Genomic DNA, 14,952 nt, shown 5'->3' on the forward strand with positions numbered 1-14,952 from the left:
ACATTTACTCTGAGAACAAAAAGCCCCAAACGAAGGAAATAAGTATATAAAATAAACCCCACCTAAAAACTGTTCACTTCGACAAAGGGTTATTTCACCAGGTCACTCCTACTAGATCCCTCTTAGGACAGCAATAATACAGCTGGAACAACCAGCTTATAGGTGTTAAAAGTGTTTAAATTAATTAAAAGACTAGCAAGGACATTTCATGTGTCCCAAAGGAATTTTGTAGCCCACTGGATGTCAGATGAAAACCAGGACTTATATCCACTTTGCATAATGGACAAATCCACGGCAAAAGGCTAAAGCCTAAAACTGAGGACCGAGTGCAAGTTTTCCATCATTGCTGTCTTGCATGGGCATTTTGGTTTATTCAAAGACAAACTATGGACCACCTATGGAAAATAAACTTTTTTTTACTCATTCTAAAAGCAGCTTAACACACAGATTTCTGACTAAGAGACAGTTACAGAGATGATATATGAAAACTGTGTGCACTGAAGACATTTTTCTGGTTAAATGAATCCAGGAATCACTTGTGCTGATAAAACGAGACCTCTGCTATCAACCAAGCAGGCTGTAGAGCTGAAGAATATCTTTGTGAAACAGAACAGAGGAAAATCTCAGTGCCAATGAGTGAGAGGAACTGGAACATCAAATAAATCTTTTCTCTCTTTTCTCTGAAAAATGATAACTGAGGTGGGAGGGTTATTTTGGTAGTAGGACAGCCAGGTATGAATAGCAGCTCCTGGGGGTGTGCTGCGGGGCCTGAGGGAGGACATGCAGCTTCCAGCAAGTTGTCACTTGGCAGTGGCAGGCAAAAATGGCTGTCTGCCTCTTAAACAAAGAGGCAAAGAACGTTTTCATGCATGCTGTATGTAGCTCCATGTGCATTTAAAGAATTTCATGTGTATTTGTGGCAACTTGTACTATAAATATATAGCAATAAAACTTTGACACCATACTACCATATCAGATACTCAGCACAGCTTCTGACAAATATATACATTGAAGGTACTAGAACCACTTACTTGGGACAAGAGGAAACTTCATATCATATACCCAGCAGGTTGTGCCTTTAGGGAAAAAAACAAAAAAATAATTAGTTTGGTGTTCTTTTCTGTTTAAAAGTCTATCTATCTTTCTCTGCTGCCCTCCCCCACTTCCTCCCCCCATCTACCTGTGAAACTATTTGCTTAATAGGAATTTAACCAACTAGTCAGCTATAGTTGTTGCTATAGTTTTCTCCCACTGCACCTCATTGACTGTTTTTGCTGTGTTGTCCCCCAGCGTTGTTTAGGCCTTCTGTCCTAGGTACTGCAACTTAAAACTATTGTTTGCTTGCACAGAGAATATTACAAAACTTTTAGCGGGGAAATTTCACCCCAACAAATTATTTTCTGAAGTTGCCAGAAATTGGCCAACAAGTTGAGGCGTTAGCATCCCAAGAGCCCCGCATTGTCTGTTTCATATCCGAGCCCAGAAGGACTTCTGCTCTGCTCCCAACCTCCTCACAGTGAGGACCATCCCTCTTGGAGGCAGCTCCCCACCACAAAACAGTCAGTGCCACCAGGCTGTCTGCCCTGTGCTGAAAATCCTCTGTGCTCAGACACTTATCATCGTAAAAGCCCTTGAAACTGAAGCTGCTTAATACAATTCAAACTCTTTGACAAAAAAAGAGAGAAGAAAAAAAAAGCTTCTCCAGCAAGGTAACTCTTTACTAACTCTTGGTTAAGCTTGTTTGAAGTTCCTTGATCATCTTGAATCACAGCTAACTTAAGTCCTCTGTATGTTTACGTTTTTCAGTTTACGAAGAGAAGCACAACACATTGCAATTGCACTGGAGTAAATAATAAATGACAATATATAAAATACAATAATGACTTGAAGAGAACATGAAGGCAATTCAGCAATTGCTTAATGAGTTCAAGGAGGAGACTTTTGACATCCTCAGGCGCACATAACAATAGAATTCCATGTCTTTTGTACTCTAATGGGAATTACCAAAAAATTTATTGCATTATAAAATGTAAAAGGAAACCTCACCTATTATAAAATAGTGCAGATCATTCTACGGGCAGACCTCGTTACAGTACTTTTAACAGCATACTAACAAGAAAATTCCCGTGCTCATTACTGCAGGGGTACTTCTTCACTATGAAAAAAAAAATGAAGTATGTATATTTGTATACAATTGCATTCAGCATTGTTAAATAATTCTTTGCTCACAGGCAGGCTCTTGAGCTTTGTGATCAGCAATGACCAAAGGTGAGGCACTGCGACCGGTCAGTGACGGACTCTCTTTTCTCCTCAGCACACAGCTGTATTGCCATTGGCTGTCCTGGAAATTCTTGCCACGCCGCACCGTTACCCAGCAAAGAAGAAGGGATTGATCCTATTAGGATTTGTCACTTTTCTGTATATCAGTTGGTAAGAATTACGTACTTTAAAACATTTTCTTCAAGTGACCTACTTTGTAAAACAAGGCCAAATGCTGTACTTAAATCTAAGTTCCATCCCAGGCACACAGGAGACAGCAGTCTATTCTGTGGAGAAGTCATTTAAACTTCAGCTGAGACCCATGGAAACTATTTCCTGACGTATGCAGAGCAGGTTTCTCCAAACACAATACAGGTCCTGAGACCATAAATAGCATCTCCTGCTCTTCTAAGGCCTCTTATAGAAAAGCAACTAAATTGCCATAAGCTCTGGGGTACTTTGAGTTACTTCTGCTGGGTTGGAGTTTTTATTTCTACCAGTACCATCAAATTTACCTCCGCTCACTGCCTTGCTCACTGCAAAACCACGAAATCTCAAAGGTCTGGGGGTCGCAGGAGCGGAAGAGGAGTAAAACTCAGTTTGGTATTTGGCAGGGACACATGGCTGGGTTTAGAAACTCGAGATAGAAAATGATACTCAGAGCCAGGTGCAAACTGACGGGTAGCAAGGAGGCATCTGCCCCACTACCACCTCCCACTCCACCGGTGGACACCACCTACCTTGCCAGCAATGTACCACAGTTGATCTCCAACCTGTTGGAGGGTGATCCTGAGAGAATAAACTAGATCTAACCAGCTTCCCCCCTTGCCCCCCCAGCCCATAGCCATCCACCCACCTCCTCTGTGTCTGTCACGCACCCCTTGGAGCCGGGTTTGCATCCGCTCCTGCTCGTTGCATCCCGGCTGCAGTGCTGGGGTCTGGAGGCCTTAATCTGAGAATCAGCTCGGGAACGGGTCCTTGTAGTTTTGGGGTACGCTGCAATATCACTTTCCAGAGCTCAGGAAACACCCAGGCCCTGGGGTGGAGGATAAGGAACAACTGGTCAGCAGGGAGGTGACTTGTCCTCATGCAAAGATTTCTGAGAAATCACTGGGACTATGAGGGAGCCCATCCTTCCCAATCCTACCCACCAGTTCTCCCTCTCAGCTAGAGGCTACCTTCAGGCCACCGAAAGAAAATCTGGAATAGAAAATAAACTGCACAGATGAAATGCTCTTGTGACTTGAAACCCATCGGAGCGGCTGTGGAAGCAATGGACTTCACTGCTACATTACGTAACCAAGTTAGGAGACATTTACCCTAGTCCAGCCCAGAGCCTAATAGGATTACGACCACGGCTTCCTAAATTCCTTTTCTATGTTCTGATACACCCAGTTGCTTAACACCAGCTTTGTTTTGCTTGTCTTCTGACAGCATTTGTTTTTTACTGTCTTTGAGACCAGACGGCTCTCCAGGCAACGGCTGCAGTCACGTGTGCCATGCTTTCCCCTACAGCCCCTATCAGCTGAGCAATTCCACCCCACAGGAGACACAGCTCATGCCAGAACCTGAGGATGAGGATCAACACAAGCGTCAACCCATTTGTGCCCTCCCAGTGTCTTCTCTGAATTGATGTTGCATGGTGCTGCCAGGGTCCTGAGTGGAAGGCGGTCCCTTAGAGCACTTGTCCCCTGTGTCCCAGGGCCCCAATAACTGGATAAAAGATACTAGGATTCCAATACTGTTGCTTTCTGTCCTCCCGAGGCAGCAAGGAACCTCCTGTCTGCTTCCTTTTTGCCTCCTCGTCTTGGTTCCCTGCAACCACAAACAACAGCTTTCAACTAACAGAAAATTTTTTTAGCCTCTGCACTGAAATCTTAACACGTGTACACATTTTACTGTTGGTGCTGCAAGCCATTTGGGCACCTTATGTTTCACAAGCAACAGAGTCCTTCCTAAAAGCCTCTCCTTGAATTGTCACTGTCATTGCTGCGCTTCCCCTTCCCCAGTGCCGATGGGCTGAGAACAGACTGGTCCCTGCAAGGCAGTGGAGAAACTGAGCAGCCGGTGACGCCTTGCACCAGGTACCTGCCTCTGAGTGGGGCTTCGCTACGGCTTTGAGTACCCATAGTGTGCAAAAAGGAAAGGTGGCTTTCAGTTGTGAGACACCAGGGCTGAGACAACTATTAGGCGTATTATTTAATTCTTGCGAGGATGGTTCTTGCATCTCCTGGTTGCATTAAGTAACGCCTTACTCCTGGAGTCATCACATTGAAAACAGTGAAGAATATATAAATTTTAGAACTTGCATTTTAGATCTTAAAAAGGAAGTAACAATAGATTGCCTTTTCCCATTTCAGTGGTAATAGATCAGTAAAAATAAATCTTAATCTTCCAATTTTGCATGTGTCTTCGGAGAAAGGTTCAAACTACCTTTGCAAGGGAATATAAGTCATTATAGATTGCACTCTGTATACGAAACTAAAATACAAAAAACCCCAAACCAAATTAAATCTAGAGACTGATGGCTTTCTTGTAATATGTCCATATTCTACCTCTGTTAGGAATCAAAATATTTTTCCTTCACTGTATGCTCCTTTTCAGTTCACAACCTTTTAATTTTGAATTAACCACAGTCTCAGAGAGCTCATATGTGGCCAATATGTCCTTTTCTCCTTTCTGGATCTTCTCATTTAATAATTCCCTAGCGATACTTTCTTTTCCCTTCACTGAAAGCAGTGGTCCCATAACATTAATGGATGGGTAACAAGAGGACAGGCTAAATCCCCCAGTTGCATCCAGCTGTACTATGACAGCACATCACCTCTCCCTGGTATCTATATGCTGTCCTCTATCCTATAGCAGTTTGGCAATTTTGGTTATACCCAGGGCTGTTATCTCAATCTATCCCCCCCATAATTCAGGGCATTGTCTGCTTCTGACTCACTCACTGAAATCTAAGGTAAAATCTTGGTAAAAAGTTGAAATTTGGTAAAATGAAATCTTCAGAATAATAAGCCTCTGAATCCTACATGTGTATTTAACAGGTGATTACCCATGAGAAATAAGCAATATGTATTTGCAAGTTGTGGGGTGCACTTTATGAAATCCCTAGCAAAAAAAACCCAACCCAAAACTAAAACCAAAACCTGTCAACTATTCAGAGACCAAAATGAGTAAGTTCAGGAATCTGGAGGTATGCCCCAAGATAAAAAAACCTGGCAACACACAGCTCCCACCAAGTCAGGAAGCTGAAAGTGCTTTAGTGGTCCTGCACAGCCATTTGTTTAGGTTTGAAAATACGCGTTGGAGTGCTTCATATGGGGCACACCAGCTGGCCAAATTGCATCAAGATAATCTAGTTCCTCATTATATAAAATAAAGGTGGTTGTCACTCTCTGTTTTACTGTTTGAGACACATTAAGAAAACAGTAGCCCTGTGCAGTGAAGAACACATGCCGACATTTGCACGGGCTCCAGTTAGCACCAGTATTTCTGCTCAGCCTCTCTGTGGCCTTCTGTACAGGCTTTTTTTTTTTTTTTAAATTACTTAGATGTTTCACAGCCCTGTTCGCTTGATGGAAGAACCTTAAATCATGACAATGAGTCTCTACACTTAACATTTGCGTGCTCAGCCCAGGCAGCTCTGCTACCAACCCCCTCCATTTCTCCACTCTACCCCTTAGGTGGGGATTAGTGAATCTCTCTTTACAGGCGAGGTAAAAACCCACCTATTTTTTTATGCCTTACCTCTTCCTTCTCTAACTAGAGAAAGGAGAAATCATCTTTTCAGATTTTTTTTTTTTTTTTCTCTTAGCACTCTCCCATTCCTCAGTTTCGTGACACAGTTTCAGGCTGGTGGGGCAGCCTGCTTGTCACTTCTCTTTAAGGAGTGATGCTCAGTGTAAGGTGGCAGGCTGGGTGCCGTCAGAGAGAGTGGGGTTGCATTCCCATGTTAGCACTGGTGGTGGAAAATATGGCATACTCAGATGTCTTTTTTTAATCAAGAATTAAACCTTTTAGGACTCTTTGGACCCAAATGTTCTTTTTAGGGAAGTGCTGCCCATTGTTATAATGGCACATCCTCATACAATCACTGGAGATCTACACTGTTTTTCACATTCTTTACATATTGAATACAAATATATATAATTTGATCCATAAAAATGTTTTTTTTTTCCTATATTTAACATAAAAAGGCCATTTTTATATTCTTAAGTCCAGGCATTTACTACCAGCCACTCTTAGGAGCCATAAACAATGAAAATATTATCAGTGAACTGACAGCCACTACAAGATGTTTTTTGAGAAAAGAAAAAGGCAGAAAGAGAGGGCCTAAATAGAAGAAAAGAAGCCCTATAAAGCAGGCATGTTCATCCTCTTCCTTTTCCTTCTTTCCCTTTTCCAAACAGTGCTTTGCAGATGGTTCTGGCACAAAGGAGCAAAGCAGCTACATCTGCTTCCTACCTACCTGCTCTTTGTCTCCTCCTTCCCTTAGACCAAGAGAAAAGGTGCTGGAGAATTCCCCTTGCCCTCTTCTCCTCCTGAAAATTCTTTCCTCTCCCCAAAACAGTGGTCAACAGTGGCAGGATAGAGACAGTGAGAAACAGCACTTTGCCTCCACAGTCCCTCGAGATCTGGATGGGGGCTGAAAAGCTGTTGTAACTAAAAAGCAGACATATATGTGAGATCTTATTTGAATAAGCTTCACTTGGAATAGCCAAGTACACATCCCTATTTCTGAGCATTTTGCTGTTTTAGTGTTATTTTACTGCCGTTAATAGCCAATGCCACCAGGGTGACAGCAGAACATTGTGTGCATTTCAACCTGCGCTGAAACCCATCTAATTTAGCAGTGGTTCAAGTGTGCTTCGCAGCAAATAGCCCAAATGCCAAAGAGATCTGTCAACAGCTGAGCTAATTTTCTCTGTATCAAGATTATTTTGGTAACTTGGCCCTTCAGGAGTTAGAAATCATGAAGTGGTTCTTCTGACTGAATGATCCTAACCAAAGGTCATTTCTCTCCTTGCCTAGGGTCCTGTGGATTTATTCTGTAACAGGAGAGTGGGTATATCCTCTCTTTGCTTTGTTCAGCCCGGCCGGGCTAGCAGCCTTTTTCGCCGGTAGCCTTGCCATCGTCGTCTCTTTCTACACCTTCGGGGAGTTCCTCAACCGTATGATATGGGGTCAGTCCAAGTTTTGGTTTTCACTTCTATCCATATGAAAAAAAAATTATCTAAAATTAATTCCTGTGATTGCCTAGGCAGGTGAGGAGAGGAAGGGAGCCCTTGTACACTGCGGGGGTGGCATCTGGGTGTCTGATAGAGATTGCCAGGTTCTAACCAGTTACTAACAAACAGAGAACAAATCAGAGCAAGAATTCCAACCCTACCAGATAAAAGGCTGGGCCAGGTTACTCTAATGTGGCTTGAGAAGCACTTCTTACCAGCATAATCACTGGATTTTGAATTCTTTCTCTAACAAGGGTCCAGAGAAGCCAAATCTCTCTGGCTAAAGCTCTTTGCACCTGCATCATGTGGTGTTTGTCAGACTAGGGAATGGCATTGTTTACTGACAATTTCTAGGAAGGCATTAGTGTATCCAAGTGAAAGCAATTGCAGCAGCTCCGTGAGTAAAACAACACTTCAGAAAGTTTTACGAACTGTTGAGAACATCTCCCGTCTGCTTTGGTAGTGGTATAATCAGTAGTGATTTAAAGAAAATGAAAGGCAGCTTCCTTGGACAAATGGGCAGTTAGAAAAAAAAAAAAGTAGTTTAGGAGGACACGTTCAACAGGTGGAAGAAAGAAAGAACTGATGAAGCAGCTTTGGGGTTTTGGCATGGGATATTATTATTGTTATTATTGTTGTTATTAGTAGTAGTAGTATTAGTATTTTCCCTTCTGGTTTCCCCTCTTCTTTTCATTCAAGATAAAGTTTTTGAGGATGAAAGTGTTTCTGTCAGGAAAACGTGTGTATTTTATTTAGGACAAATGTGTGAGCATTTGCAATTTCCTAAACTAGCTTTCTGATGAAAGAAAAAACACTGCAAAAACACCTCTGAAAATAAATAAGACAACCTCCCTCTGTTCTTAGGGAACGTTTGATGCCTGATCCATTTTGTGAAGTCTCACATGCCTGTCAAGCCAAAGTAGAGTGTCTGTAGCTAGTCTCTCACCATCCGTACTCAGCTACCTAAAAGCAGCAGATTGACTTTCAAATGTGCTGAATAACCAACTTCACTGCTCGATACCTTTGCAAATAAGATGCTTGCTCTACATGTCCATGTTTGGAAATTTTGGCTGAATTCTATTCTTGCATAAACATGATACAAGATGAGGATTGCTGGTAAATGAAAACAGATCTGCAGCCTTTCTGCACTAGCTCTGGTTTAAGGGGCATCACATAACCATTAACTATTACTAATCAAAGACCGTATCATCGCTACAAGACAGTATAGGTCTTTATATGAAATCTGATATCTGACACATCTAGATATCAGATTTTTTCATCTCTGAGTACGTATTAGTAATTTCAGGCCTAAAGTATGCCTGATGCGCAAGTTGGAGATAATCAGAATTAAAATAATTTGATTTTCAAGGTGTTAATTGATCGGACAAAAGGTTGTGCCAAGCAGAGATCAAATTAACTGCAAAAATTAGATGCATTTTGAACAGCTGACTAAATATACTCACTTAAGAGATGTTAGAGATTTCTAAAGAAACTGGGCAAGCAGTCAACTTCCTTTTCTGTGCACACAGAAAGGCTGAAAAGCCCCCCCATGAATGTAGCATGAATGTAACCTCAGAAGATAATATATCAACCCGGCATACACGATAACCTCCGTTGATATCTGGTGTGATACTTGGCATTTTTCAGAGGAGCCACAAAATCACGGCCTTAACAATTACATGGTGTCTTCATCCACGTGCAGCACCTCCCCCTGAGTCACGGTTCCCCATGTTTGTGCAAACTCTTGCTACTTCGCAGGCATCCTCAGCTCTTCACCCCCAGGCCTGGCAGCATTGCCTGGATTTGCTGTACGCTGATAAAAGAAGCTGCACCCCAAAAGCTGGCAACTCTGCGGTATCTGAGGCTGCAGTTCGATAATACGGGGGCTTTGGCAGCAATACATCCTCAATAAGCTCCTGCCCACCGCCCCTCACTCCTCCCTACTCCACCACACACGCCTGTTTCTTGCAAGCAGGGGCTGTTTTCAACTCAGATCATTTTCCCAATCCATTTCCCAGCTGTGTCCACCCAAGAGAAGGGTAGGACTTCCTTAAGCTGGTATTGATAACAAGGTCCCAATAAGCATTGAAACACAGCCAGAGAGAAGCTATTCCAAATTACAGCGTGCCAGAGTCTTAATATGTTCCTGACTGAGACAAATCTTTGGCTCAGCATTGCCAAAGAGAGCTGCAAACTGAATGAAGACGCGATTCCAACATACCTTTCTTCTCACAGCAAAAATGGCTCCACGTACTTTTTTTCATCCTACCCTTTCCTGTCTCACTTTCCCACCACGATAAGGTCGATGATGCAGTTAAAATAACCCTGCAGGAAAAAAAACAAAACAAAAAACCCCAAACCCCCCAACCAAACAAAAAACCAACACATGTAAAGCAAAACAATCTGTGGTGGTAAAGGACAGACTTCTTCATCTCTCCAAACCCTTCACCCTGCCCACCTTCTCCCTCCCCCAAAAGAAAGGGTACATGGGAGGGCGCTTCTGCCCTCTCTTTTGCTTTCTGCTCAGTGCCCCAAAGGCACAGTTTGAATTACAGAGTAACGCAATTGTCCACCGGGTTCCTATAAGCACATCTGGAAACCCCTTCTCCAGCAACACCTGCAGCCACCAAGCAATTAGACCCGGCGCTGGTGGCATCTGCCAAGGCAGAGCCCCCTGCCTGGGCTGCTGTCACCAGGCTTTGCCCCAAAGGGAAAGGCTCCGGGGCAGCTTTTCTTTTTCTTTCTTTCCCGCCTGAAGGAAGAAAGCTTGCCGAGTTTGCGCCCGGATAAGTTGTGTTTATTCGAAGGTGCAAGAAGTGATTAACAAATAGCTCCACATGAGTGGCAAGCCTGGTTTCCTTCTGGACTTACATCCCGTGGCAGACTGTCGGCTGCAAATGAAGCTTGTCTCACAGCATCCCATGCTTCATATGGGCTCTCTTCCATGTTCCTTCATAGCTTCAGGCCACTATTGCTTTTCCTAAAACCAGCTACATAAATATTTACTCTTTTTCACCCTTAAAACTACATTCAGTTCCAACTTATTCCAAAGTCTATGGATGGCAGCTTTCAGCTTCAAGCAAGTAATTTTTAAAGCTACATCCTGTGCTTGACCAAAAAGATGCCGTATCATTTCTGAGAGCTGGAAAATCCAGGCTGTCAAATAATATAACCTTGTTTTTCCTTTTCGGAACAACCAAAAGATGCCAGACCCTATATTTGTTTTATTATTTATAGACAAACTGTTTCATACAGTATTGGAGGTTTTAAAAATGTATTATCTCTCATGTGCCTCTTCCTCCCCTTGCACAGTTGGATTGGTGGTAACTAAGGCAACCCAGCTGCACAGCCTGAGAGGCAGAGAAAATAGTACCAGTAATGACTTTTTTTTTGTTTTAAATCCCAGAGTTTCTAGAGTACTAGACAATGTTGAGCAATACAGAAACTCCAAAGAGGGTAACTAGAAACAATGGGCTGATTCTTTTACTGCCATAAATTTACCTCAGCCAAGAATTTGGCTGCAGGGTCTGAGTACCAAAGATGAACCGTGCAATAGCTTCTCCCATTCCCGATGGGTAGAAAACATCACGCAGGCAACTGATCTCATGTCACTTTGACCAGTCAAACTAGAACCCTCAAAAATAAAGCAAAGCAGTTTTCCCTCGGGTTTTGCTCCCGGTGAGACAACCAGGTCCTTGGGAGAAATCCGGATCAAAGTTCTCCACATCAGAGAGCAACATTTCAGGTGAGGTGTCTTCTCTGGCACCAGCTTTTGAAGATGGAGCAGATTCATTTGTCTTCCATCTAACACACCTGAAAAAAAAATGCAAAACAACATTAATCACCTGCTTCATTTCAATACTTTGAAATGCAGGTGGATAGGAGCTACAGGTAGCAACAGCTACCCACTCCACCAGTGATTTAAATGCCTGCTGAGAGACACTGGGCAAACCACTTGTGAGACTTTACAGCCCCAAGGCCTCTCTCTGCCAACATCCAGAGAAATGCTCATCCCCAGGTGGTGGAACTGGCCTTTGGGAGAGAAACGGGGCAGAAAGGGAGGCTGGCTGTCCGAGTGGGCAGCAGCTCCAACAGACTCATGCCTGGATGCTCACTGCCCTCCAGAAGGGAAAGCTTTGGTCAGCAGGTGGCTGAGGAACACTGCAGGGGCAAAGCCGGAATTAAAGATACTCTAAAGCAAGGGATAAAGCAGTACAACAAGAATAAGAGCCGTTGCTCTCAAGAAAAAGAGGAAATTTATGTTGCAGTAACTTCCTCGTGCCCAGTGCACGGATGAATGTGCTCCTCCAGATCTTCTACGAGCTCTTGAATATCTTGTGAAGACATTGCTGAAATGTATTCACCTAAGCCTGAGCTAAAGTTAGATGGCAATCTTCTCTTTAATGTTTTTTTCCTCTTCTTTTTGGAGTACTTTTGCATTAAATGCATTTTCCAGAAAAATAAAACAAGTTTTAGGAACTGGTTGTTTTCCCTGGGTTTTGTTTTTATGTTTATGTGTTTGTGAAACCAAGCTCCCTTAATACCTTGTATCAGCTATTGGTAAACGCCAGCCTATGTGACTGCGCGTGAATCCGTGCATTACAAAGCACTATTATAATATGATTGAATTCTTGATGCTCTCATTCTCCTGAGCAGCTATTGAGATTGCAGAAACCAGAGTGGCAAATGAAGGGCTGCAAAGAGCATCTGTGTGGGGTACAAAGTCATTCTACTGTTGCACTGGTACAGGCTTATGAACAGCAGTTTTTGTATGAATGTTAAAATGCTTATGATCTGCAGATAATTATGGATCCAGACACAGGTTCCACCCATCGTTATTACAGCCCTCTTACTTCTTTACTACTTTAGGGAGGGATTTTTGAACTGAGCCTCCTGTCTAGAAGATATCTTCATTTGTTCTATCACGCCTTTAAGAACAAAGAATAAGAGTCCAGGGTATATCTATTTCTTTCAGTGAACAAATAATGTTTATATCTACAATTTCACTATATTGCCAGTGACAAATGGAACTCGAATTTAAGAGGATTTACAGCCCAGAGTTTGCAAACTAAATAGGAATATTTACTTTTGTCTCATCCATTCATCCTAGTTGTGCCACAAACCTGTGATGGCATATTTATATCCTTCATATTTGTCACTCCCCCAAGCTGCAGTTTACCCCTCGGGTAGAGGAGTCTAGCTATTTAAAGGAAACCTGCACCATCTGTCACACGCTCTGCTCTTGCTGACAAGTTTATCTGATGATCCACTGGAGGCAGACTGGATCGGAAGCTCTGGCAACCCAGGGCTTACAATTTCATCACTGGAGGCCAGACATCAACAGGTGCTTGCTAATATGCTGTCCCTGGCCTAATAGGCTAGGTGGTTTTTTGGTGGAGTTTTTTCTCCCTCATCTTTAAAATTTCTATTTGGTCAGTACAAAATACTTACAGGATCATTTGAGAAGGAAGAAATGCCAGGATTTTGTTCTGTATCAGGCCAATTGCCAAATGCTATGCAGGCTGGAGATAAATAAAATACAGCAATTAATGTTTCAGAGCCTCTGAGGTCTATGGACAAGGAAAGCACCTTTAAAAGAGGGTTCCCTGTGAATAAAGGATCATCAACAGGGAAGAAGAGAGGCCGAGACAGCGCTTTAGATAAGGGTACCCAAATATATTTGGTTATTGCCACACCTGGTGCCCCACAGTAGCACATCTGGTCTCTAGCTGGTGCTTCAGAAAGCTGTGGGTCTTTGGCAGGTCCTCTGCCATCCTGGCCAGACACGTGAGGATGCTCCAGATACCTTAGCTGCAGGATTAATCATCTGTTGCCTTTTCAGGTGAGCTTTATTTTCACATATTCTTGCACCAAGCCAGGCTTGTTTGGTGGCAGATAGTTTTTCCCCCACCAGCAAAGCACCATTATTTTCAACGGATGTGGCCCATGCTAGATTTCAAATCATTCCTCAGTAGTCGAGTAACGCCTTGCTTGCTAGGGACATCCCATTCGACTTCTGCAGCACTTCAGCGTTAGCAGCTGGTCCGAGCCATTCACTCACAGCCCACTCCCACTCCCAGAGGGGTTCAGTTCCCCAGGGATGGTGGGAGGCTGGGGCCAGGTTCACATCCTCCTCCCAACAGTGTGCTTGGGCTGTGGGAGGACTTCTCTATTGTGACTTTTTTTTTTTTTCCCCAATAATCTCTTTTTCTCTGCCTCCAAACAGGAGATTCAATAGTAATACTGGACTACAGGCGGAAAGGCAAGTGAATCCTCCTCTTCAAGCCAAACAATGTCTCCATGAATGCTGAAGCCATGAAGTAGAGGAAAATAAATGCAGCTGTGATAAATCCTTTCTCCAATGCATTGCAGCTTCTGCTGAAGCCATTTAGTCATCAGACATATGGAAAACTGGTGGAAAATATGAAATATTTGCCTCTTACATGATAACTCTGCAACTGCTATGAATAAGAAAATTGTGTTCATCTGTTTACACAGATTTCTCATCTCTTGCACAATGTATGTGAGGATGTGTCCATGGTTAAAACTCATCACTGGTAAACGAACTCCCTCATAAGCTTGGCACCACTCTGTAAAAGACCTGTGAATGCAAGCCAGCTCTTGTTTGGATTGTCCTTCATCAAGTCTGGAAAAAATTAAGATGAGGGATAAATTTAACAGTGCTGTGACTTCCAAGCTAGCTAGATAACAAATTGGGCTAACAAGGACTGTAATTAGGAATGTCTGCTCAGAAAGTTCACCACGAAGCCAAGTTCTTCTAACAAGAAACTTTCTGGAATATTAATATGCATAATATCCCCCCTCCATTTTAACAGGAAATCTGAATGCAACGTTTTCTTCCTTTTTCTTGGTTTCAGTTAATCTTGCAGCAAAAGTAACCTAATTATACTGACTGTATGATTGCTTTGACAGAAAGCATGTTAATTTAAAGCACTGTTTAACATAATGCTGCCTGCCATATAATTACACTCCATTCACATGTTTACTAATCTTGCTCAATATAGTTGATTTCTGTTATTAGCCTCAACATTTTGTTAACATCTAAAACACTGGAGATCTGCTTTGCAAACTCCAATAAACAGGCAAAACCGACAGTAGCGTAAGTGTTTCTTAATGGTCAATGTGGAAAAGAAAGATCTCTGTTATTAACCTTGCATTTAAATGAGGATTTGAAACCAGTTGCAGTACGTAGATGTCTAACTCCATCTTTGTTGCCAAAACCCCTAGCTTAGAGCTACTGTGCACGCAGTTCACCGGGGTGTTATTTTCATCTTTTGAATGCTGCTGGAGCTTAGCAAAAACGAAACACATTGTAAGCTGCCTGTGAGCAATAAAAAAATAATGCGTATACATAAGATTGCTCATCTCACATGTTAAGCACCTGATAAAATTCCAGTCTGAAGTTAACATACTAGGGCTAGACTGTAAACTAAGTTAACTC

At 42.6% G+C, this 14,952-nt stretch overlaps 1 protein-coding gene across 1 annotated transcript in view; it reads left to right on the forward strand.

Moving 5' to 3' along the window:
• Positions 1 to 13,760, forward strand: part of ADTRP (androgen-dependent TFPI-regulating protein) — a 32,189-nt gene extending 18,429 nt beyond the window's left edge. The window contains exons 4-6 of the mRNA XM_010573217.1: positions 2,315 to 2,430; positions 7,294 to 7,445; positions 13,717 to 13,760. Of these exons, the coding sequence (XP_010571519.1) occupies positions 2,315 to 2,430; positions 7,294 to 7,445; positions 13,717 to 13,760 (312 nt within the window). The remainder of the gene's footprint in view (positions 1 to 2,314; positions 2,431 to 7,293; positions 7,446 to 13,716) is intronic.
• The last annotated feature ends 1,192 nt before the right edge of the window (positions 13,761 to 14,952 follow it).

The sequence above is a fragment of the Haliaeetus leucocephalus genome, unplaced genomic scaffold, assembly GCF_000737465.1.
Source record: "Haliaeetus leucocephalus isolate CR32 unplaced genomic scaffold, Haliaeetus_leucocephalus-4.0 Scaffold373, whole genome shotgun sequence".
Classification (NCBI taxonomy): domain Eukaryota; kingdom Metazoa; phylum Chordata; class Aves; order Accipitriformes; family Accipitridae; genus Haliaeetus; species Haliaeetus leucocephalus.